This window comes from Leucopleurus acutus, assembly GCF_964270905.1.
Source record: "Leucopleurus acutus genome assembly, chromosome: X".
In the NCBI taxonomy this organism is placed as follows: domain Eukaryota; kingdom Metazoa; phylum Chordata; class Mammalia; order Artiodactyla; family Delphinidae; genus Leucopleurus; species Leucopleurus acutus.
The window spans coordinates 93,204,623-93,229,003 of NC_139148.1; the positions used below are offsets into that span (position 1 = coordinate 93,204,623).

The 24,381-nt window shown below is 38.8% G+C and overlaps 1 protein-coding gene across 1 annotated transcript in view; it reads right to left on the minus strand.

Moving 5' to 3' along the window:
* Nucleotides 1-22,686, minus strand: part of NUP62CL (nucleoporin 62 C-terminal like) — a gene marked incomplete at both ends in the record, with an annotated part of 46,592 nt that extends 23,906 nt beyond the window's left edge. The window contains 3 exons of the mRNA XM_082865133.1: nt 3,428-3,619; nt 18,991-19,015; nt 22,525-22,686. Coding sequence (XP_082721259.1) covers nt 3,428-3,619; nt 18,991-19,015; nt 22,525-22,686 — 379 coding nt within the window. The remainder of the gene's footprint in view (nt 1-3,427; nt 3,620-18,990; nt 19,016-22,524) is intronic.
* Nucleotides 22,687-24,381: the final 1,695 nt, after the last annotated feature.

Consider the following 24,381-nt stretch of genomic DNA (forward strand, 5'->3'; position numbering starts at 1 on the left):
ACAATAACCAAACATCACAGAAAAAAGTGTGGTCCCGCTCCCTACCTATTCCAGAGAACAGCAAGTGAGGAACTTAAACTTCCACCATTGTGAGGCTATAACAAGGTGTCCCAGTACCCCAGCCAGGATGGTATCAGAGAAGGTCAAGTAGGGAGCCAGGATGTTACCTCTGCCAGCAGTTAATGAACCATGTCCTCACAGTGTCAGTGGAAACCACATCAGGAGCAGGAACTCCCACTCCTGCCCAGCAGTAACTAGGAGACCCTTGCCTTGGGTAGCAATGGAGACGGACTAGGGAAAATGAAGTTCTACTCCCACCTTACAGTAACACAGTGAAACCCTTCTGTCTCATGCCAGAGCAATGTCACATAAAGCCAGCTAAAGCAAAAGTCTTGAATCTGATTCAGAGTCTCATAACATAATAAGAAAATGTCCAGGTTTCAATTAAAAATCACTCTTCCTACCAAGAACCAGAAAGATCTCAAATGGAATTTAAAAAGACAATACCAAGATGATAGAAATGTTAGAATTATTTGACAAATATTTCAAAGCATCCATGATAAAAGTGCATCAAAAAGAAATTATGAACACACTTGAAACACAAGAAAAAATACCCTTAGCAAAAAAAAGAAAAAGAAAAGAAATGAAAATCTCTACAAAGAAATAGAAGATATAAAGAAGAGTCAAGTGGAAATTTGAGATAACCAGATAACCAATAACCAAAATGCAAACCTGAAGCCAAGCAAAAGGACTCAGCAGCAGAACAGAGGGGATAGAGACAAGAATCAATGAACTTGATGACAGAATGATAGGAATCTACACCAAGACACTTAATAATTAAATTTCTGAAAACTAAAGACAAAGAAGAAATATTGAAAACAGCAAGAGAAAAATGTCATCTGACCTACGGAGGAAAAATTATTTGAATGACAAATAGTTACACAAATTGACATCCATACCATGGAATACTATGCAGCAATAAAACAAACAACTGACTCACACAACAATCTGGATGATCTAAAGGGAAGTATACTGAGTGAAAAAAGCCATTCCCAAAAGATTACATACTGTATGATTCCATCCATATAACGTTTTTGAAATGTCAAAATTACAGTAATGGAGAGCAGATTAATAGTTGCCAGGGTTAAATAGAGTGTGGGAGCAGAAGAGAAGTAGGTGTTGCTATGAAAGGGCAAAATGAGGAATCCTAGTGGTGAGAGAACTATTCTATATCTTGACTACCAATATCAACATCCTGGTTGCAATATTGTACTATAGTTTCACAAGATGTTACCACAAGGAGAAAGTGGCCAAAGGGTATGTGGGATCTCTTTATTTTTTCTTACAACTGCATGAGAATCTACAATTATGTCAAAATAAAAAGCTTAATTTAAAAATTTAAAACCTTTTAATATCTATAAAACTAAGTAAAGTAAAACCGAAACAAACTGGGGAAAATACTTCTTTTTGGGGGGGAGGGGAATTACATTCTTATTTTCACTAACATCTAGCAGAACCTGAGCACTTTCCTTAGTTATAAAGGTAGGCAACAAACCACGTAGGTTAGTAGTACCTGTGACTTTGTCACCAACAGAAATCATAGGTACAAAAATACTTCTTATACAAATATCAAAGCGTTAGGCTATTGCAACTGCATATAAACGAGAAAAAGATAAGCACCATATTAGAAAACTGAGCAGGGAATTCCCCGGTGGTCCAATGGTTAGGGCTCCACACTCCCACTGCCAAAGGCGCGGGTTCGAGGGCCTGGGTTCGATCCTCAGTTGGGGGAATTAAGATCCCGCAAGCCGCATGGTGCACCCCCCCCCCGCCAAAAAAGAAAAAAAGACAGAAAACTGAGCAAAAGATACAAAAAGGGAATTCATTCAATTTCCCTCTCTCTCTCTCTCACACACACACACACACACACACACACACAAACACACGAAAAAAACACAAATACAATTAATCAATCATTTGAAGAGAAGTCAGCCTTACTACTAATAAAGGAAAATGTAAATGAACATGATGCTATGATACTATTTTCAGTGTTAAACTACCAAAGCTTAAAAAACAAACAAACAAACAAAAGGGATAATATCCAACATATTTAACACCGTGGGGAAATGTATACTTTCATAAAAACGACAAAGATAGCCAACGTTTATTGAATACCTATTATATACATGTCCGACAAGGTTCTAAGCAGTTATTTATATTCACTTACCTACCTAATCCTCACAACAACCCTACAAGGTAAAACGCTGAGCACTTACTGATGAGCAAACCAAGCACTGAGAGCTTAGAGTAACTTGTCCAAGGTCAGAGAACTAGTAAACAACAGAGCCAAAGTTCAAACACTTATTTCCTGGTTGTTTTTTAATTGATAACAGATATGTATTATTTGTAATATCAAAAATTCATTTGTACACAATTAAAATAATGCCCCCCAAGGTAGTGACCAAATATTCTAGCATCATAATGATTTTAATGCTCCACTTCATCTCTTTGTGTCCTACAATGCCATACCAACCAATCAAAATTGGTTACATTATCACTACTAAATACAAATTATAAATAAGTTGTTTATTATCTATAATTTTTTACATATTTTACCTTTTTGGTTGTTTCCAAAAGCTCTGAAACCATTACTATGAATATGTAATTCAATAAAATATACCATAAAGTAAAATGTATACAATATCTCACTCAGTGTATTTCTCAAGCTCTAAAATATCTGAGGCATCTACAGTAAAACCAAGCTTATGTGGCTTATAAACCAGTACTTTTTATTAACTGCATTTTGGTTTAGAAAGATCCTAAATGTCTTCTCATTAATGTTCAGTATAGGTTAAATGCATTTTACTGAATCTGACTTATTTAGAAACTGGTAACCCATGCATGCAAAATGTCTCTACTAGCCAAAATATTTTACCATTCCCCAACTATGCCATATAACTCACTTATTATTACATTATTAATATTCTCTAAAATTTTATACTACTCCAGAAATGTTCTTTCCTGTTTTATCGTACCTCCTGATAAATTTCATTTCAGAAGTTTTATTTTAAAAAAGGAAAACAGAACATATCAACAGATTGTGAAAAAAAATACTTGGTAGACACAAGCATTAAACAGTTGAACAAAACATTTCAGTGTAACGCTATTATTACTAGTGGCCAATTTGTCTAGACTATTCATTCTCAGAAGGTTGTAACTTTTCCCCAAAACAAACATTCCTTGGTTCTAAACCTAAAAATGCAAAACCAGAAGGAGCAGTTTAGATTAAATTTCTATCGCATTCATCAATAACACTAACCTCCAATAAGAGAAGTCAGTCATATTCGGATGAATCAATCAAATAAGAATCTCAAAATCAATCTTGAATACTGTGCTTCTCCATTAGAGAGCAGAGTTCAAAACTTACCAGTGGACTGTCCACCACGGTTGAAACGAGTAACTGATTGTGTAGCAATCGTTCCACTAGACGTCCGAGTAGCAGGAGTGAGGGGTAATCCTGCAAACACTGTTGGTTGAGAGGCGTTCCCCAACAAGACAATATTGAAGTTGGTGCACCCAGTCTGAGGTGCACTTCCACCAACGAGAACACTGCTGCAGACTGAGTGACAGAGCCAAAAGCAAAAGGAGTGGATGCTGTCCCGTGGTGTGATAGGGCACTGCTTGTTACAGCATTAGTACGGGTGCTGGCACCCAGCTCAAAAGCCCCTAGGATCACTGTAGGTTGTGTGAAAGCCCTGTTGCCCAAGTTTAATTTTATTGCATTTATTCTAAAGAGAGAAAGGAAAAAATCAATATAATAGTTCGCCGCCACATTAAATGGCAGCTAGATAACATAGCTCCTGTCAAATTAAGTTTTTTTTTTTTTAACATCTTTATTGGGGTATAATTGCTTTACAATGGTGTGTTAGTTTCTGCTTTATAACAAAGTGAATCAGTCATACATAAACATATGTTCCCATATGTCTTCCCTCTTGCGTCTCCCTCCCTCCCACCCTCCCTATCCCACCCCTCCAGGCTGTCACAAAGCACCGAGCCAATATCCCTGTGCCATGCGGCTGCTTCCCACTAGCTATCTACCTTACTACGTTTGTTAGTGTGTATATGCCCATGACTCTCTCTCGCCCTGTCACAGCTCACCCTTCCCCCTCCCCATAACCTCAAGTCTGTTCTCTAGGAGGTCTGCGTCTTTATTCCTGCCTTACCCCTAGGTTCTTCATGACATTTTTTCCCTTAAATTCCATATATATGTGTTAGCATACGGTATTTGTCTTTTTCTTTCTGACTTACTTCACTCTGTATGACAGACTCTAGGTCTATCCACCTCATTACAAATAGCTCAATTTCATTTCTTTTTATGGCTGAGTAATATTCCATTGTATATATGTGCCACATCTTCTTTATCCATTCATCCGATGATGGGCACTTAGGTTGTTTCCATCTCCGGGCTATTGTAAATAGAGCTGCAATGAACATTTTGGTACATGACTCTTTTTGAATTTTGGTTTTCTCAGGGTATATGCCCAGTAGTGGGATTGCTGGGTCATATGGTAGTTCTACTTGTAGTTTTTTAAGGAACCTCCATACTGTTCTCCATAGTGGTTGAACCAATTCACATTCCCACCAGCAGTGCAAGAGTGTTCCCTTTTCTCCACACCCTCTCCAGCATTTATTGTTTCTAGAGTTTTTGATGATAGCCATTCTGACTGGTGTGAGATGATATCTCATTGTAGTTTTGATTTGCATTTCTCTAATGATTAATGATGTTGAGCATTCTTTCATGTGTTTGTTGGCAGTCTGTATATCTTCTTTGGAGAAATGTCTATTTAGGTCTTCTGCCCATTTTTGGATTGGGTTGTTTGTTTTCTTGTTATTGAGCTGCATGAGCTGCTTGTAAATTTTGGAGATTAATCCTTTGTCGGTTGCTTCATTTGCAAATATTTTCTCCCATTCTGAGGGTTGTCTTTTGGTCTTGTTTATGGTTTCCTTTGCTGTGCAAAAGCTTTGAAGTTTCATTAGGTCCCATTTGTTTATTTTTGTTTTTATTTCCATTACTCTAGGAGGTGGGTCAGAAAGGATCTTGCTGTGATTTATGTCATAGAGTGTTCTGCCTATGTTTTCCTCTAAGAGTTTGATAGTTTCTGGCCTTACATTTAGGCCTTTAATCCATTTATAGCTAATTTTTGTGTATGGTGTTAGGGAGTGATCTAATCTCATACTTTTACATGTACCTGTCCAGTTTTCCCAGCACCACTTATTGAAGAGGCTGTCCTTTCTCCACTGTACATTCCTGCCACCTTTATCAAAGATAAGGTGTCCATATGTGCATGGGTTTATCTCTGGGCTTTCTATCCTGTTCCATTGATCTATCTTTCTGTTTTTGTGCCAGTACCATACCGTCTTGATAACTGTAGCTTTGTAGTATAGTCTGAAGTCAGGGAGCCTGATTCCTCCAGTTCCTTTTTTCGTTCTCAAGATTGCTTTGGCTATTTGGGGTCTTTTGTGTTTCCATACAAATTGCAAAATTTTTTGTTCTAGTTCTGTGAAAAATGCCAGTGGTAGTTTGATAGGGATTGCATTGAATCTATAGATTGCTTTGGGTAGTAGAGTCATTTTCACAAGGTTGATTCTTCCAATCCAAGAACATGGTATATCTCTCCATCTATTTGTATCATCTTTAATTTCTTTCATCAGTGTCTTATAATTTTCTGCATACAGGTCTTTTGTCTCCTTAGGTAGGTTTATTCCTAGATATTTTATTCTTTTTGTTGCAATGGTAAATGGGAGTGTTTCTTGATTTCACTTTCAGATTTTTCATCATTAGTATATAGGAATGCCAGAGATTTCTGTGCATTAATTTTGTATCCTGCCACTTTACCAAATTCATTGATTAGCTCTAGTAGTTTTCTGGTAGCATCTTTAGGATTCTCTATGTATAGGATCATGTCATCTGCAAACAGTGACGGCTTTACTTCTTCTTTTCCGATTTGGATTCCTTTTATTTCCTTTTCTTCTCTGATTGCTGTGGCTTAAACTTCCAAAATTATGTTGAATAAGAGTGGTGAGAGTGGGCAACCTTGTCTTGTTCCTGATCTTCGTGGAAATGCTTTCAGTTTTTCACCATTGAGGATGATGTTTGCTGTGGGCTTGTCATATATGGCCTTTATTATCTTGAGGAAAGTTCCCTCTATGCCTACTTTCTGCAGGTTTTTATCATAAATGGGTGTTGAATTTTGTCAAAAGCTTTCTCTGCATCTATTGAGATGATCATATGGTTTTTCTCCTTCAATTTGTTAATATGGTTTATCACATTGACAGATTTGCGTATATTGAAGAATCCTTGCATTCCTGGAATAAACCCCACTTGATTATGGTGTATGATCCTTTTAATGTGCTGTTGGATTCTGTTTGCTAGTATTTTGTTGAGGATTTTTGCATCTATGTTCATCAGTGATATTGGCCTGTAGTTTTCTTTCTTTGTGACATCCTTGTCTGGTTTTGGTATCAAGGTGATGGTGGCCTCGTGGAATGAGTTTGGGAGTGTTCCTCCCTCTGCTATATTTTGGAAGAGTTTGAGAAGGATAGGTGTTAGCTCTTCTCTAAATGTTTGATAGAATTCGCCTGTGAAGCCATCTGGTCCTGGGCTTTTCTTTGTTGGAAGATTTTTAGTCACAGTTTCAATTTCAGTACTTGTGATTGGTCTGTTCATATTTTCTATTTCTTCCTGATTCAGTCTTGGCAGGTTGTGCATTTCTAAGAATTTGTCCATTTCTTCCAGATTGTCCATTTTATTGGCATAGAGTTGCTTGTAGTAATCTCTCATGATCTCTTTTATTTCTGCAGTGTCAGTTGTTACCTCTCCTTTTTCATTTCTAATTCTATTGATTTGAGTCTTCTCCCTTTTTTTCTTGATGAGTCTGGCTAGTGGTTTATCTATTTTGTTTACCTTCTCAAAGAACCAGCTTTTAGTTTTATTGATCTTTGCTATTGTTTCCTTCATTTCTTTTTCATTTATTTCTGATCTGATTTTTATGATTTCTCTCCTTCTGCTAGCTTTGGGGTTTTTTTGTTCTTCTTTCTCTAATTGCTTGAGGTGCAAGGTTAGGTTGTTCATTCGAGATGTTTCCTGCTTCTTAAGGTGGGCTTGTATTGCTATAAACTTCCCCCTTAGAACTGCTTTTGCTGCATCCCACAGGGTTTGGGTCATTGTGTCTCCATTGTCATTTGTTTCTAGGTATTTTTTTGATTTCCTCTTTGATTTCTTCAGTGATCACTTCGTTATTAAGTAGTGTATTGTTTAGCCTCCATGTGTTTGTAGTTTTTACAGATCTTTTCCTGTAATTGATATCTAGTCTCATGGCATTGTGGTCAGAAAAGATACTTGATACAATTTCAATTTTCTTAAATTTACCAAGGCTTGATTTGTGACCCAAGATATGATCTATCCTGGAGAATGTTCCATGAGCACTTGAGAAAAATGTGTATTCTGTTGTTTTTGAATGGAGTGTCCTATAAATATCAATTAAGTCCATCTTGTTTAATGTATCATTTAAAGCTTGTGTTTCCTTATTTATTTTTATTTTGGGTGATCTGTCCATGGGTGAAAGTGGGGTGTTTAAGTCCCCTACTATGAATGTGTTACTGTCGATTTCCCCTTTTATGGCTGTTAGTATTTGCCTTATGTATTGAGGTGCTCCTATGTTGGGTGCATAAATATTTACAATTGTTCTATCTTCTTCTTGGATCGATCCCTTGATCATTATGTAGTGTCCTTCTTTATCTCTTGTAATAGTCCTTATTTTAAAGTCTATTTTGTCTGATATGAGAATTGCTACTCCAGCTTTCTTTTGGTTTCCATTTGCATGGAATATCTTTTTCCATCCCCTTACTTTCAGTCTGTATGTGTCTCTAGGTCTGAAGTGGGTCTCTTGTAGACAGCATATATATGGGTCTTGTTTTTGTATCCAATCAGCTAATCTGTGTCTTTTGGTGGGAGCATTTAGTCCATTTACATTTAAGGTAATTATTGATATGTATGTTCCTATTCTCATTTTCTAAATTGTTTTGGGTTCGTTATTATAGGTCTTTTCCTTCTCTTGTGTTTCTTGCCTAGAGAAGATCCTTTAGCATTTGTTGTAAAGCTGGTTTGGTGGTGCTGAACTCTCTCAGCTTTTGCTTGTCTGTAAAGGTTTTAATTTCTCCATCAAATATGAATGAGATCCTTGCTGGGTAGAGTAGTCTTGGCTGCAGGTTTTTTTCCTTCATCACTTTCAGTATGTCCTGCCACTCCCTTCTGGCTTGTAGGGTTTCTGCTGAGAGATCAGCTGTTAACCTTATGGGGATTCCCTTATGTGTTATTTGTTGTTTTTCCCTTGCTGCTTTTAATATGATTTCTTTGTATTTAATTTTTGACAGTTTGATTAATATGTGTCTTGGCGTATTTCTCCTTGTATTTATCCTGTATGGGACTCTCTGTTCTTCCTGGACTTGATTAACTATTTCCTTTCCCATATTAGGGAAGTTTTCAACTATAATCTCTTCAAATATTTTCTCAGTCCCTTTCTTTTTCTCTTCTTCTTCTGGAACCCCTATAATTCGAATGTTGGTGTGTTTAATGTTGTCCCAGAGGTCTCTGAGACTGTCCTCAGTTCTTTTCATTCTTTTTTCTTTATTCTGCTCTGCAGTAGTTATTTCCACTATTTTATCTTCCAGGTCACTTATCCATTCTTCTGCCTCAGTTATTCTGCTATTGATCCCATCTAGAGTACTTTTAATTTCATTTATTGTGTTGTTCATCGTTGCTTGTTTCATCTTTAGTTCTTCTAGGTCCTTGTTAACTGTTTCTTGCATTTTGTCCATTCTATTTTCAAGATTTCGGATCATCCTTACTATCATTATTCTGAATTCTTTTTCAGGTAGACTGGCTATTTCCTCTTCATTTGTTAGGTCTGGTGCATTTTTATCTTGCTCCTTTATCTGCTGTGTGTTTTTCTGTCTTCTCATTTTGCTTATCTTACTGTGTTTGGGGTCTCCTTTTTGCAGACTGCAGGTTCGTAGTTCCCGCTGTTTTTGATGTCTGTCTCCAGTGGCTGGTTGGTTCAGTGGGTTGTGTAGGCTTCCTGGTGGAGGGGACTAGTGCCTGTGTTGTGGTGGATGAGGCTGGATCTTGTCTCTCTAGTGGGCAGGTTCACGTCTGGTGGTGTGTTTTGGGGTGTCTGTGGCCTTATTATGATTTTAGGCACCCTCTCTGCTAATGGGTGGGGTTGTGTTCCTGTTTTGCTAGTTGTTTGGCATAGGTTGTCCAGCACTGTGGCTTGTTGGTCGTTGAGTGAAGCTGGGTGCTGGTGTTAAGATGGAGGTCTCTGGGAGATTTTCGCCGTTTGATATTATGTGGAACTGGGTGGTCTCTTGTTGACCAGTGTCCTGAAGTTGGCTCTCCTACCTCAGAGGCAGAGCCCTGACTCCTGGCTGGAGCACCAAGAGCCTTTCATCCACATGGCTCAGAATAAAAGGGAGAAAAAGTAGAGGGAATTAGTAGAAGTATGAGGAAAGAAAGAAGGAAAGGAGGGAAGGAAGGAAGGAAGAAAGAAAGAAAGAAGCAAAGAAGGAATGAAGGCAAGAAGGAAAGAAAGGAGGGAGGGAGGGAGGAAGGAAGGAAGGAGGGAAAGAAGGAAAAAAGACAGAAAGAAAGAAGATACAGTAAAAATAAAATAAAGTATAATAAAGTTATTGAATTAAAAAATTCTTATTTAGAAAAAAAAAAGGGACAGATAGAACCCTAGGACAAATGTTGGAAGCAAAGCTATACAGACAAAATCTTACACAGAAGCATACACATACACCCTCACTAAAAGAGGTAAAGGGGGAAAAATCATAAATCTTGCTGTCAGAGACCACCTCCTCAATTTGGGATGATTCGTTGTCTAAAGGAGGGAAGGAAGGAAGGAAAGAAAGAAAGAAAGAAAGAACGAAGGTAAAGTATAATAACGTTATTAAAATTAAAATTGATTATTAAGAAAAAAATTTTTTAAAAAAAACATGGACGGATAGAACCCTAGGACAAATGGTGGAAGCAAGACTATACAGACAAGATCTCACACAGAAGCATACACATACACATTCACAAAAAGAGGAAAAGGGAAAAAATCATAGATCTTGCTCCTAAAGTCCACTTCCTTAATTTGGGATGATTGGTTGTCTATTCAGGTATTCCACAGATGCAGGGTACATCAAGTTGATTGTGGAGCTTTAATCCGCTGCTTCTGAGGCTGCTGGGAGAGATTTCCCTTTCTCTTCTTTGTTCTCACAGCTCCCAGGGCTCAGCTTTGGATTTGGCCCTGCCACTGCGTGTAGGTCGCTGTAGGGCGTCTGTTTTTTGCTCAGACAGGACGGGGTTAAAGGAGCCGCTGATTCGGGGGCTCTGGCGCACTCAGGCCGGCGGGGAGGGAGGGGCACGGAGTGCGGGGCGGGCCTGCGGTGGCAGAGGCCGGCGTGACTTTGCACCAGCCTGAGGCGGGCCGTGCGTTCTCCCGGGGAAGTTGTCCCTGGATCCCGGGAACCTGGCAGTGGCGGGCTGCACAGGCTCCGCGGAAGAGGGGTGTGGAGAGTGACCTGTGCTCGCACACAGGCCCCTTGGTGGCGGCAGCAGCAGCCTTAGCGTCTCCCGCCCGTCTCTGGGGTCCGCGCTTTTAGCCGCGGCTCGCGCCCGTCTCTGGGGTTCGCGCTTTTAGCCGCGGCTCGCGCCCGTCTCTGGGGTCCGCGCTTTTAGCCGCGGCTCGCGCCCGTCTCTGGGGTTCCTTTAAGCAGCGTTCTTAAACCCCTCTCCTCACGCACCAGGAAACAAAGAGGGAAGAAAAAGTCTCTTGCCTCTTCGGCAGGTGCAGACTTTTCCCCCAAATTAAGTTTTATAACATTTTATTCCATAGGTTATTTCATCTCAATACAGAAGGAAAGATAACCAGATATTATTACAGGAATACATGTACAGAGCTCCGTATTCGCTCATCCATAGATAAAGGTTTCCTAATTTGGTCTACTTTAAGGAGAACAAAAGTTTTAAAGGTTTTGATGGGGAAGGAGTAGCTGCGGAATTTTTATTTTCAGTACAGACAACAGAACTTACACTTCTTCTGCCGGTCTGGCAGACTTTATTAAAAACATAATTTTTAGTTTTAGACACTGAATCACAAAGTCACGTGAGGCATACCTTTAATAGAGTTTCTAGAAAATTTTAAATGTATTTCATGACCCACGAAAAAAGTGCTTCAGTATTTAAATTACCCATCCTAAGAAAGGTTATTTAACACTCAATTACAGGTTATTAGATAACTAACAGTATAGGGGAGAATTCCAGAGGGAATAGCTTTCATCAGGCTATCAGGTGTTACTGAAAGAAAGGGCTGGATCCAACTGAATTTACATAGAAAGGCATTTTTTAAAATGCTCCCTTTAAAAATTCTGAGATGCAGGAGGGAAGAATGTATATCCAAGGTCATTAAAATGATCAATAGACAAAGATCTCTCTAGAGAGAGACATTTAATAAGCAAGCAGTCTAATTTCAAGATGGTATATGTTCAAAACCCAGTGAGTACTCTTCCTATGGCTCACATAAAACGAAGGGATATCACAGATCAGAATTCAACGTGCCTTGTGTCTCAAATCAGAAATGACTTCAATTTATAGGACTACCTTGGGAATGAGTAGCATAATTCCTAATAATTGACTTCGAAATGCCACACCATCCCTTTACCCTTTCCATACTCCGAATTGAAAGTTTGTCTTTGAAAGATGATTACCTTTGTAGCCACTAAAAGAATCAAATGGTACTCTTCTTACCCTAAGGAAATCCAGTTCCTACTGGGATAGGAGTTGATGCAACTGGTGCTCCAAAGCTGAATCCTGTATTCTGCCTAGCTGGAGTTGTGTTACAGAGTGAGAACAGGCCAGTAGAAGATGAACTTCTAACTGGTTGGAATGGAGTCCCTAAGTTAAACCTCCTATACTAGGTGTAGAGAAAGTAAACTCTGTAGCTAAGTGGTTGTCTCTGCAGAGCCAGAAGTGAACCAACCGGTAGGGGCACCAGTTCCTCCAAAAATAAACCAGCTCCTGACTCCAAACCCTAAATGGGGGTAAGAGAGGAATGGAAGAAGAAAATTTTTAGAGATCTCAATGAGACTTCCAAGTCAAGATGGTAGATGGGAGTCACACTGGAATCACTCTCTTATACTCCAAACTCCAAGAAATACCAGTTCAAAAGCATTTACTAAAAACACTTTTTTAAAAATACAGAGTTTTTTAAGAAAAAAGACAGGGTCTTCCCTGGAAGTCCAGTGGTTAAGACTCTCCACTTCCAGTGCAGGGGGCATGGGTTCCATCCCTGGTCGGGGAATTAAGATCCCACATGCTCCGCGGCATGGCCAAAAAAAAAAAAAAAAAAAAGAAAAAAAGAAAGAAAGAAAAGAAAGAAGACAATTTTTCAGGTGCCAAACAGGGAATTCATATCTATGAGCAGAAGCTGAAGCTGCTTAGCCCAAGGGGGTGACTTGAATGAGACGTGTGCCCTAAAAGCTGGAAATATGCTAGATTGTGGGTAAATTTGAGGCCACAGGGTAAGGTCATAGGCTCCTCAATCAGCAGAAACCTAGTGGAGCTTATATCTGGGAAATCTCTATAGGAGAATGAAAAAGGCAATGGAGACATGCAGGAACCCCAAGCTGGTACAGAAGATATACACAGACGGCTCAAATTCAATTTACCTTTGTGGTGTGGAAACTTCAAACTAAGATGGTAACATAAAAACACTAATTAGGAGCTGATGAAACTTTCAGGGCCCAGGCAGGTTGTCCATGACATCACTTATCAGAGATATCTCCACTTCCTAGGTCATCCATGATCCAAAACACCCCGAGAAAATTAACTCAAAGACAAGAACTACAAAAACGTCTAAGTAAGTAGTCTATAGACCTGAAAATTGAGGAAATTCTCATCTAAGGAATTAGAGGTGATAGAGCAATATGAATGGCACATTAAAATGTTTTATATGTTCAAAGAGCTCAAGAAGGAAATAGCATCCATAAAAACAAACAAGTGAATGTGAAAAAGAACCACGGAGAAATCCAAGAAACGGATACAGTATTAGAAATAAAAAGGCTCAAGGGATAGATTTAAATAGTAGACTAGACACAGTTGATGAGGGAAAAAAATCATTGAACAGGAAGAGAGAACAGAAGAAAAGAATCTGCCAGAGCACAGGGCAGATAAAGTGATGGGAAAGAAGAGAGAAATTAAGAGATAAGGAGAAAATAAAAGAGAAGTTTCAGTGTATATCCAGAAGGAATGTCAGAAGGAAAAAAATAGAATGGCAGAGACATTATTCAGAGTTAATAAATGAGTTTGCTAGAACTGAAGAAAAATGAGTCCTCATACTTAAAGCCATCAAGTGCAATCAGGCAACTCCTCCCACCACCATACACACACACACACACACCCTTTATATTGAAACCCTAAAATATTAAGAATAGAGAAAAAAATCTGAAAGTAATCAGAAAGAAAAAATCATTCACCTAATAAGGAGTAACAACCAGGTTGACAGCAGGCTCTTCATTAGCAACAGTAAATGTTAGAAGAAGATGGAATAATATCTCTAAATATCCCTTGAAGTGTTAAGGGAAAATCACTGTGTACTTATCATTCTATCCCAGTCAAGATTTCTAAAACGGGATGCGACTAACAATCAGGTTTTACACAATAGCTCTGAAAGGCAATTCTAAGAAATCAGTATCAAAAATATTTCATCAAAGTTATGAGCCCCATTACTTTATACACCAGTAAAAAGGAAAACAAAAACAAAAAGAAAAAAACCAACACCAATCTGTTACAGTTCCTTATCATCACTTATTTTTTTTTTACTTTTTGAAAGAGCTCCTTTCAATGTAGACACAGATTTTAATCAAACATGCATATATTAAGAAAAAATACTCAGAGTCCAATTTTCCACTCAAATTTCTTAAAGTCTTCTGTGCCACCAGGAGCACTGTTGCTGCAGCAATTCTTAAAAGAACTCATAAGAGAACTAAAAGCCATTTTTGCTATGCTTTCAAGCCAGCTTTGCAAATATGTAGACCAACCTCCTTTTGTCTCCCACTTCAGCATAATCAATAACTAAGCCTGATTAACCATCTTTTGCGTTCGCTCCCCACAACCATTGGTTTCTAGGAGTTACAAGTGATCCCCTGTTATCTCTGGGATTTTCACCCAAGACACCCATTAGGCAGTTTTTGATCCTAGACATTTTGATATTAAATGTGCATATGGAAACAACTATGACATCACAACTGCCACCTAGCCAAAAGGGATTGTAAGATACCATCAACTGTTAAGACTCATTTCAATTGCAGAGATGTTAAAATATGGAAAACTATACCTCTTAAAATTGGTAAAATACAGTATCTTGAGTAGTGTTTGTGTCATGGTTATAAGTGAACACCTCCCCAAGACTAACTCTGAAGGACAATATTTATCTAAATGTGTTAATATGACATGCTTATTTTTAAGTCATACACATCTTAGAACTTTTAAAATGTGAGCTCCAAAGGGTGATTTCAGTGGTGTAATAACTCAGTCCTGGAAGGCACAGAAAGAAAGGTATTCTGGGCAGAATAAGAGCCCTTGCTGTATTTAGTCTTATATTCCCAAGGGTACCACACTCCTGAGGTTATAAGCATTATAAATTATATGATAATAATATTATATTATTATGTTATATAATTATATATTCCATATTTATGATATATAAGTATATGATAATATCACAGATGTTGACAGAAGAAATACTGTTGCCAAACCATGGTTCTTATACTGTCATAGACATTGATACTTTCAGAATTAGGTAGTGTCATCAATGTCATATTGCAGGCCAAAGGAAAAACTTCTGGTAGCCATCAAAAGGTGGAACTTTTTCTTGTGCCCTCGCATTTGTGGACTTTCCATTCTTTTGAAAGTAATTTAAGAATTACCCTGTTATTAGAATTTCTCTGCTAAATGTAGCATGAACATTTAAATATTTTCTTCCTTAGAAAATTGAGAAATAAAACAAATGAAAATCACCTTGGGACTAAAAATGAATCTGTCATTAAGAATTTGGAATTAAAAATTCCCTTCCGTCTCATTTAGATCGTATATCTGTCACATCCTTGTACTTTAAAAAATCTTTTTAATCTATTCTGCTTAACCAGTTTCTAACAAGGGTGTTTTAAATGTCTCTCATGGGCTCCCTGGTGGCACAGTGGTTAAGAATCCGCCTGCCAACGTGGGAGACACGGGTTCGAGCCCTGGTCCGGGAAGATCCCAGATGCCGCGGAGCAACTAAGCCCGTGCACCACAGCTACTGAACCTGCGCTCTAGAGCCCATGAGCCACAACTACTGAGCCCACATGACACAACTACTGAAGCCCGCACACCTAGAGCCCGTGCTCCGCAACAAGAGAAGCCACTGCAAGGAGAAGCCCACGCACTGCAACGAAGAGTAGCCCCCGCTTGCTGCAACTAGAAGAAAGCCTACGCGCAGCAACGAAGACCCAACGCACCAAAAAATAAATAAATAAACCTCGTTTCCAAAAAAAAAAAGGTCTCTCATTATTAGAGATTATCAATTTCTGCTTATAATTCCATTGTTTTTTTGCTTTATATATTTCAAGACTATGCTGTTATGGGCATAGATTCATGGTTGATACTCTCTTGGCAGATCTCCTTTCTTTCATCAGTGTGAAATATCTGTTTATTACTAAATTGCCTTAGATCACATTTTGTCTGACATTAATGTTGCTTCACCATTTTTCTTTTGGTTGCTATATGCCTAGTGTATCTTTTTCCTTCCCTTTGTTTTCAACCTTTCTGAGTCATTTTTAGCATGGCTTTTATGAATAGCAAAGCTGAAAATTTTAAAATAGAGTCTAAGAATCTCTTAATGAGTGAGTTTAATTTATTTACATTTATTATGACTACTGACACAACTGGATTCATATTTCTCCTTATTTTGTCTTTTTTATTTGCCATGTTGTATTATCTTTTATCTTTTTCTGCGTAATTGGACTGATGGAATTTTCTGTATTCCATCATTTTTCCCATACTTGGAAGTTACATATGCTAATTATATTTATTTGTATGAGTTTCTCTTGAATTCTTTAACACATTTAAATTTATGTTCTTCTAAGAAAGCCTGAAGTTAATCAGTATTCCATATCCTTTTTAAGAAATAAGACCTTAGGGGCTTCCCTGGTGGCGCAGTGGTTGAGAGTCTGCCTGCCGATCAGGGGACACGGGTTCGTGCCCCGGTCTGGGAGGATCCCACATGTTGCGGAGCGGCTGGGCCCGTGGGCCATGGCCACTGAGCCTGCATGTCTGTAGCCTAAAAAAAAAAAAAGAAATAAGACCTTAGCACACTTTAGCTTCTCTCTGCATATCACTACTTTAATAAAAATGGAAAACAAGTCTGTACTCCCTCTATGTGGCTATGAGTAGGAATATCTGTCTCTGTCATTGTTGAGTTCCTCTAGCCAACTTCTTTCTATTCCTCTTCAGAGTGCTCTCTCCTTATCCACACTGCCTGACTAGGAGCTTAAAGTTGACAAAACTACAGCTTTTTATGTTGAGCCCAGCTTACAGTTCCATCCTGGATGTCTTAATGCAAGCACACATGTTCAAAGAAAGAAGTACTAGATGGTGAAGGACTTGTGCAGAAAATTCACTAGGCCTAAAAAAATCATCGGAGCTCACTGAAAAGGCTCCTGGAACTGGGCAGATGATCCCTGCCTGGTAGTCCAATCTAAATGAGACAATTCAATCAGTGCTGCCACCTATCGGGCTGTGCTAGTCACTTAAATGAATTAGAATCTGTTTCCTCACCTCTAAAATTCTGGCAGTTTCACTGAGTAACCAAAATGTTTTCTTAAAAATAAGTTTACAAAGGGCCCTCCACATATATTATCTTGTCTAATTTAATTTAATGTAAAGTGCTATATGAAAGCTTTCTAAAATATAATGCTGGGGTTGTCCTCACTGTCAGTGAAGGATCAGTCAATCAGGGGTATTTATGGGACACTCTCTAAGCTGGCCCAGAGAGTGTACATAAATTGCATTTCAAATTACAATTCAAAAAAATTACTAGACAACTATCTCATTTATCAACATGCAAATTATCTTCTTTTTGTACTACCTATCGTCCTTTATAGGTCCTAGGAGTGTTCTGGTTAGTAGGAAACCTGACTGAGGATCAATAAATGATGGTAGGTCATTTCAGGACACACCATTTTACCACTTAAGTTCTTGAATCTCTTGAATAAAAGGGAAATGATAAAAGCACTTATCGAATCTGACATTCCTCATCTTTTAATTACCTACAACAAACCGTAAAGGTATTTTGATCTCCATTCTATAGTTGAAGAAACTGAGGCTCTAAGATACTAAATTACTTTCCCAAGGTCAAACAAATAGTAAATGAAGGAACTGAACACAATACTTTCACTGTAACATTAGCTTAAGCAACGCATATTAGGAAGATAAGTCCGCATCTCAAAGAGCAGAAACAAAATAAGTTCAAGTCTGGGTACCTATTATAGGTCATTTCAACATAAATGTTTAGGGGCTTCTGTCTCACAAAGTATAAATGATTTTGGGGGAAATCACTCATGCCATTATTCCCCCACATGACTTTGAGAAATAACTGTCAAGAAGTGACTAGCATAGAAGTTCAGCCATGTAATGGATTAAAAAGTTTTTCTGCCTTCTTGGAAGCAAATCCTCTTTGGAGACAACGTTCTCCCTAAAATGCCTAGTTACTAGATAACCATTCATGAATTCCACGTGAATGGTGAATTCCATTCACCATTCCACGAATTCAGTTCACCTTCTCAAGAACATCATGACTAAACAACCTGGCCTGAAAATTCATGCAATGTGATTAGTTCTGGTATAAAACCATTCCAATAAATAGTAACTTCTGATGATACATATGGTTCCTTAACATATTAATTATCGAACTAAGGAGAGAGGCAGAGAAGCAAAGGAAAAGTACCAAATCATTGAAGAAACCCCTTTTCCACCAAGAAAGCATTACAGAAATGGAACTAAAGAAGAAAGTAGAAAAATTGAAGCCTCAAAGTACAATAGGGTCCTTATTTGCACTGACAGTTATTGATGCCAACTCTGGAAGTAGAAACTGAGTTACCAATGTTTTATCCTAAATGTTTGAGTCCCCAGAGAGAAATGGATAGGGAGAGGTGAAATTAGCACAGCCATTTTCATGGAAATAGGAAGGGATCATACCTCTAATGGTAATCATTTTATTTTATGCCAAAATAAAATATAGAGCTATGGAAAATTGTACATTAGTTTTCAGTTCATATTAAACATCTTAAGCAATATAACTCACTGATTATCTTTCACGTTAAGTGTTTTTCTCCCCCTTCGTACTCATACTATAACTTGTCAAGGCCATAATGTCAGAATCTTATTTTAAAGGCTAGAAAGGTTTTTTCAAATCCCAAAATTAAGACCAACTTTCCGAATATTACAAGTCTGACACTGCAGAGAAGACTGTACATTTCCATGAAACAAGTCTTATTTTAGTGAATGCCTTTAGCAGTTACAACAGTGGAAAAGAAAAGACCGGGGATGAGACCACAGGGGAGGGTGGGCAGAAGGACTCAAGAGAGGGGAAATCTTGGAGGAGCTGAGAAGGATACAAGGCAGGGGAGGGGACTCAATAGAGGACGAGAGTGGAGGGCAGAGAAACCCAAAGAGAAGGCTTGGCTAAATGGAAAGGAGGCAGAGGGACCCAAAAGGGCAGCAGTGAAAGAACAGGATTAGGAGAGGGGAGAGGAGAAAGAAGAGAGTACATCACTGGAGAGAACTAGTCTAAGAAATGAAAGAGGAATGGCATTCAAATGCAAAGTACAGCCTCAAGGCCTACTCACTTTTAGAAGAATCCTCCCTCAAAACCTTGGAGAAAAAGAGCAAAAAAAAAAAAAAAAAAACAACAACAAATGAAAAACTGGAAACTTCTGAAGCATACTAGTATTCATAAAAATCTTAAGCATGAAGTAATAGTAGTCATTTAAAGATTTCAAAAAAATATCATTTTACAAGGAAAAATAGATCTGGCTAATATAACTTAATTCAAGTTTATTTTTTAAAATAAATCTCACTTTTCTCAGGGCTTTACTCCACAAAAAAACTAGTCATCAAGTATATTTTTCAAGGTATGCCTTTGAAAAATAAGCATAATTCTTATGTTTGTAATTTTTTGTGTGGTAAAATATAATGTAAAATTTACCATTTTAACCATTTTTAAGTGTACAATTCAGTGGCATTAAGTACATTCACAACATTGTTTAACCATCACCACTCTCTATTCAATATTTACGAAACTTTTTCATCACCACAAACAGAAATTCTGTACCCATTGAACGATAACTTCCCATTGCCCACTCCCCCAGCCCCTCTATTTTACTTTTTGGTAACCTCTATTTCACTTTCTGTGTCTATGAATTTGCCTAATTTAGGTACCTCTTTTAGTGGTATGATTTATATGAATATTTGTATACTTGAAACAACCTAAATGTCCAACAACAATAGTGGAATGGAGATATTTTTAAGTGGCATAGTTATATGAGGGCTACTTTACAGCAATAAAAGCAACTTTTTTTTCTTTTCTTAATTTAGGTTTTATTACTCCTAAATGACTTTCTGTTTTAAGCTTTATTCCTGGATTGTGCAATAAGTCTACCGGGAGAAACCTATGAAAACTGTACATATTAAATGGCAAGATAGCATTTTTGAATATTTCTGTGTTACTGAAATAATTGTGTAAAAAATAAAAGTCACTTCACATTTTAGTATTTATGTGAGTTATATATGTGTTATTTCATTTTTAAAATTTTTTAAATTAATTTTTTAATTGGGGTATAGTTGATTTACCATGTTGTGTTAATCTCTGCTGTACAGCAAAGTGAATCAGACATACATATACATATATTCACTCTCTTCCAGACTCCATTCCCATACAAGTCATTACAGAGCACTGAATAGAGCTCCCTGTCTATACAGTAGGTTCTTATTAGTTATCTTTATATAATAGTAGTGTGTATATGTCAATCCCAATCTCCCAGTTTATCCCCCCTAAAATAACTAACTTTATCTACATTTATCAGTATAGACAAATCTCAAAAACAATGTTGACCCCCAAAAAGTTGCAGAAGAGTAAGTACAGTATACCATTTATGAAAATGTCAAAGGACATACAGAACAATATATTACAAATCATTTATGGCCATCTATGTTTGAGTGCACTTAAAAACACGGGAAAGGATTAAAGACCTAAATGTAAGGCCAGAAACTATCAAACTCTTAGAGGAAAACATAGGCAGAACACTCTATGACATAAATCACAGCAAGATCCTTTCTGACCCACCTCCTAGAGTAATGGAAATAAAAACAAAAATAAACAAATGGGACCTAATGAAACTTCAAAGCTTTTGCACAGCAAAGGAAACCATAAACAGGACCAAAAGACAACCCTCAGAATGGGAGAAAATATTTGCAAATGAAGCAACCGACAAAGGATTAATCTCCAAAATTTACAAGCAGCTCATGCAGCTCAATAACAAGAAAACAAACAACCCAATCCAAAAATGGGCAGAAGACCTAAATAGACATTTCTCCAAAGAAGATATACAGACTGCCAACAAACACATGAAAGAATGCTCAACATCATTAATCATTAGAGAAATGCAAATCAAAACTACAATGAGATATCATCTCACACCAGTCAGAATGGCCATCATCAAAAAATCTAGAAACAATAAATGCTGGAGAGGGTGTGGAGAAAAGGGAACACTCTTGCACTGCTGGTGGGAATGTGAATTGGTTCAGCCACTATGGAGAACAGTATGGAGGTTCCTTAAAAAACTACAAATAGAACTACCATATGACCCAGCAATCCCACTACTGGGCATATACCCTGAGAAAACCAAAATTCAAAAAGAGTCATGTACCAAAATGTTCATTGCAGCTCTATTTACAATAGCCCGGAGATGGAAACAACCTAAGTGCCCGTCATCGGATGAATGGATAAAGAAGATGTGGCACATATATACAATGGAATATTACTCAGCCATAAAAAGAAATGAAATTGAGCTATTTGTAATGAGGTGGATAGACCTAGAGTCTGTCATACAGAGTGAAGTAAGTCAGAAAGAAAAAGACAAATACCGTATGCTAACACATATATATGGAATTTAAGAAAAAAAATGTCATGAAGAACCTAGGGGTAAAGCAGGAATAAAGAGGCAGACCTCCTAGAGAACGGACTTGAGGTTATGGGGAGGGGGAAGGGTGAGCTGTGACAGGGCGAGAGAGAGTCATGGGCATATACACACTAACAAACGTAGTAAGGTAGATAGCTAGTGGGAAGCAGCCGCATGGCACAGGGATATTGACTCGGTGCTTTGTGACAGCCTGGAGGGGTGGGATAGGGAGGGTGGGAGGGAGGGAGACGCAACAGGGAAGACATATGGGAACATATGTTTATGTATGACTGATTCACTTTGTTATAAAGCAGAAACTAACACACCATTGTAAAGCAATTATACCCCAATAAAGATGTTAAAAAAAAAAAAAACACGGGAAAAATATTTAACAACTTCAGAAGAACAAATATCTCTGGGATTGGGAAGGGGTACAAAGAGTAGTGTTTTAGTTTTATGTTTAGTTTTAGTGTAATGTTTTAGTTCTTTAAAAAAAAACAATATCTAATGAAAATATGGCAAAAGGTTAACAATTGTTAAATCTTTCGTGGGTACATGGATGATGGTGTATAATAGTCTCTGTAATTTTCTGTCTGAAATATTTTATAATTTTAAAAAGAGGCTCTAGTTTTAGAATGTTTTAGAATGACAGAAAATAAGACAACCTGTGTGCTTTGAAAAGGGGGAATGTGCTAATACAGACCAATTATAGCTTTTATTCTCCCAGTCAACTTAATTGCTTCCTTTATAAAAAATGTAAATTACAAATGAATACATACTCATATAATCTTTGGAAAAGACATTCAAAAAGAAAGCTAATCACCATGAGTGTTATTATGGCACTTGAATCTGCTTGAATATGCTATGATTCATACATTTTTTAGAGTGTATCCTTTTGAAAATGTCCATATTTATTAGTTAAAAAAATACATTCAACCTAACTCATATTGTGGTTGATGACTGCTACTCCAGCACAGAGAAACCTAGAGGGGCAAATCCATACATCCAAGGGGGCAAAAATTCACAGCTCAGGTCCAGATTCCTGGCCTTCTTGTTAGGATTCCTCTTGAGGGCATGGAAGGGGTTATATGTATAGCTAATCAGTTTTGAATACTCCAAACATTTATTAAGCCATCTATTCTGTTTCCCTTTTATTTAAAACCAAACCACGGAATTCCTGAGAAACTAGGGTCACAACTGTACCTCTAGGCCAAGTGCAAACACTCCGATTGCCAAGCAGAGCAAACTGGCGCCGCGCCAGCGTTTCTGCACTCCAAAGCGGGAAAAGCGGGGCACCGGGTCCGGCGACGTCCCCGTGAGTGGGAGCGACGCGTAGCTCCGGCCGGTGCCTCGCTGGAGCTGCATGGCAGCCGTAGGGGTGCTCCCCCTGGGGCTCCGGATCCAGAAGGCTTGCCCACAGCAGAGGAAAAAAAGCGCGATCCCACCCTACACACACATAGACACAAACACACACACAAACGCTGAGCCGGGACGGAACCACAACACGTGTCTCTGTCACAGCGCGGAAAGGGGGCGTGGGGAGCGCGTGGGGAGCCGCCACAAAACCTCCTCAAACCCCCCGGCCACCGAGCCTACCTTTCTGCCCACGCTGTTCGGGATCTGCTGCACAACTAGCGGTCCGATCTAGAATACACGTGCAGGAAGAAAGTAACAGTGAGGGAGCCCGCTGATTTCCTGAACAAACGAAAACCGGTGGTGGCGGTAACTCTGGTGGCTGCAAAGTAAAGGCGAAGGCAGTTAAAAGTGCGGAGCGGCCAGAGGCGGACCCGGAACTTCTGCGGCCGAAAAGAGCCAGCCTGCGCAGCGGGCGCTTCTCCGCGGAGCGATGCTGAGACCCAGGCTTAAAAGGGGTCGACCTAGTTAACTGGAAAGGGCGGCCATTGACCACAACTGGCACGCGCCCGGATTGGTTACTTCTCGTGAGGTTTCAAAGGACACTCTTCTATGGTTGGCCAGGAAAGTCAAGCGGGAACCCGGAGGTGGGGGTTGGCGGCGATCTTAAACGACGTTGTTACCCAGGCAACAGAGGGACGCAGAGCTCTCCGCAGTGTATTTTTGGATCCTAGAGAGCCACCCAAAAACTGACCCAGGTGAGGAAACCCGAACCTTAGAAGGGGGAAAGAAGGGGTCCTCAGATGCCTTAGCTATCAGAGAAATTAGGGAGAACTCTAGATACTTACGGCTCTGAGAGATACCCTAAAAAAGCCACAAGTTGCCGATAGAACAGATCTGTTCTCTAAATCCCCCTGCCCAAGACGCTCTAGAAGCAGGATTCAGCTTTAACAAAACTCAGTCTGTCAGAATGTGAGTGAGATGGGGCAGTTTTACCAGACAAGGGATGGATGCGGATGGAATGTCAGAAGGCCAAAATGAACATGCGAACCTTCCCGACGTTTTTCTCTAGACACTTACATACACTTACTGTTGTAACGCTAATTTGAGAGTGAAAACTATTATTTCCTTGTAGGTAGATCAGGGTGCTCTAAGTTGAAGTAGCCACTGTTATCTTCTGTTTTACATGTACAGGCATGATTTATCTTGGACCAGGTTGCCTTGGTTGGGATATATTTTTTAGGGGGTATAACGCTGTTCAGACTGAAAAAAATGGCCTGTATTTCGTGGACAATGCCCTGTGTGTCGGAATGTGAGCACTGTGGCCTGAGAGTTCCAACCACAGTTGGTCAGATTCGTTGAGGAGTGAGAAGCAGTCAGACCGCACTTGGGGGCCTGGAGCGTGGTGTGCAAAAGCCTACTTGTCCCTACCAAACCTGCTACTCACCAAGGGCTGATTGGGAGAGTAAGTGTTACATGTCGTTGGACTGTACCCGTCAAAAGGTAAGGGACTGTGACAAAAAATAAAATCTGAGTGAGGGGAGAGTACAGAGTTTGAGCAGAGAGGTAGGGGCCTCTTTTCCTAAGAGCTTCTTGTGACAGGGATTCAGAACAGAGACTATTTCCTGAAGAAATGAAGAAAACAGGCCTGTTGACTTAGGGAGAAAATTTCAAAGCCCTGAAGGAAAATGAGCTGTCTCAACTCCT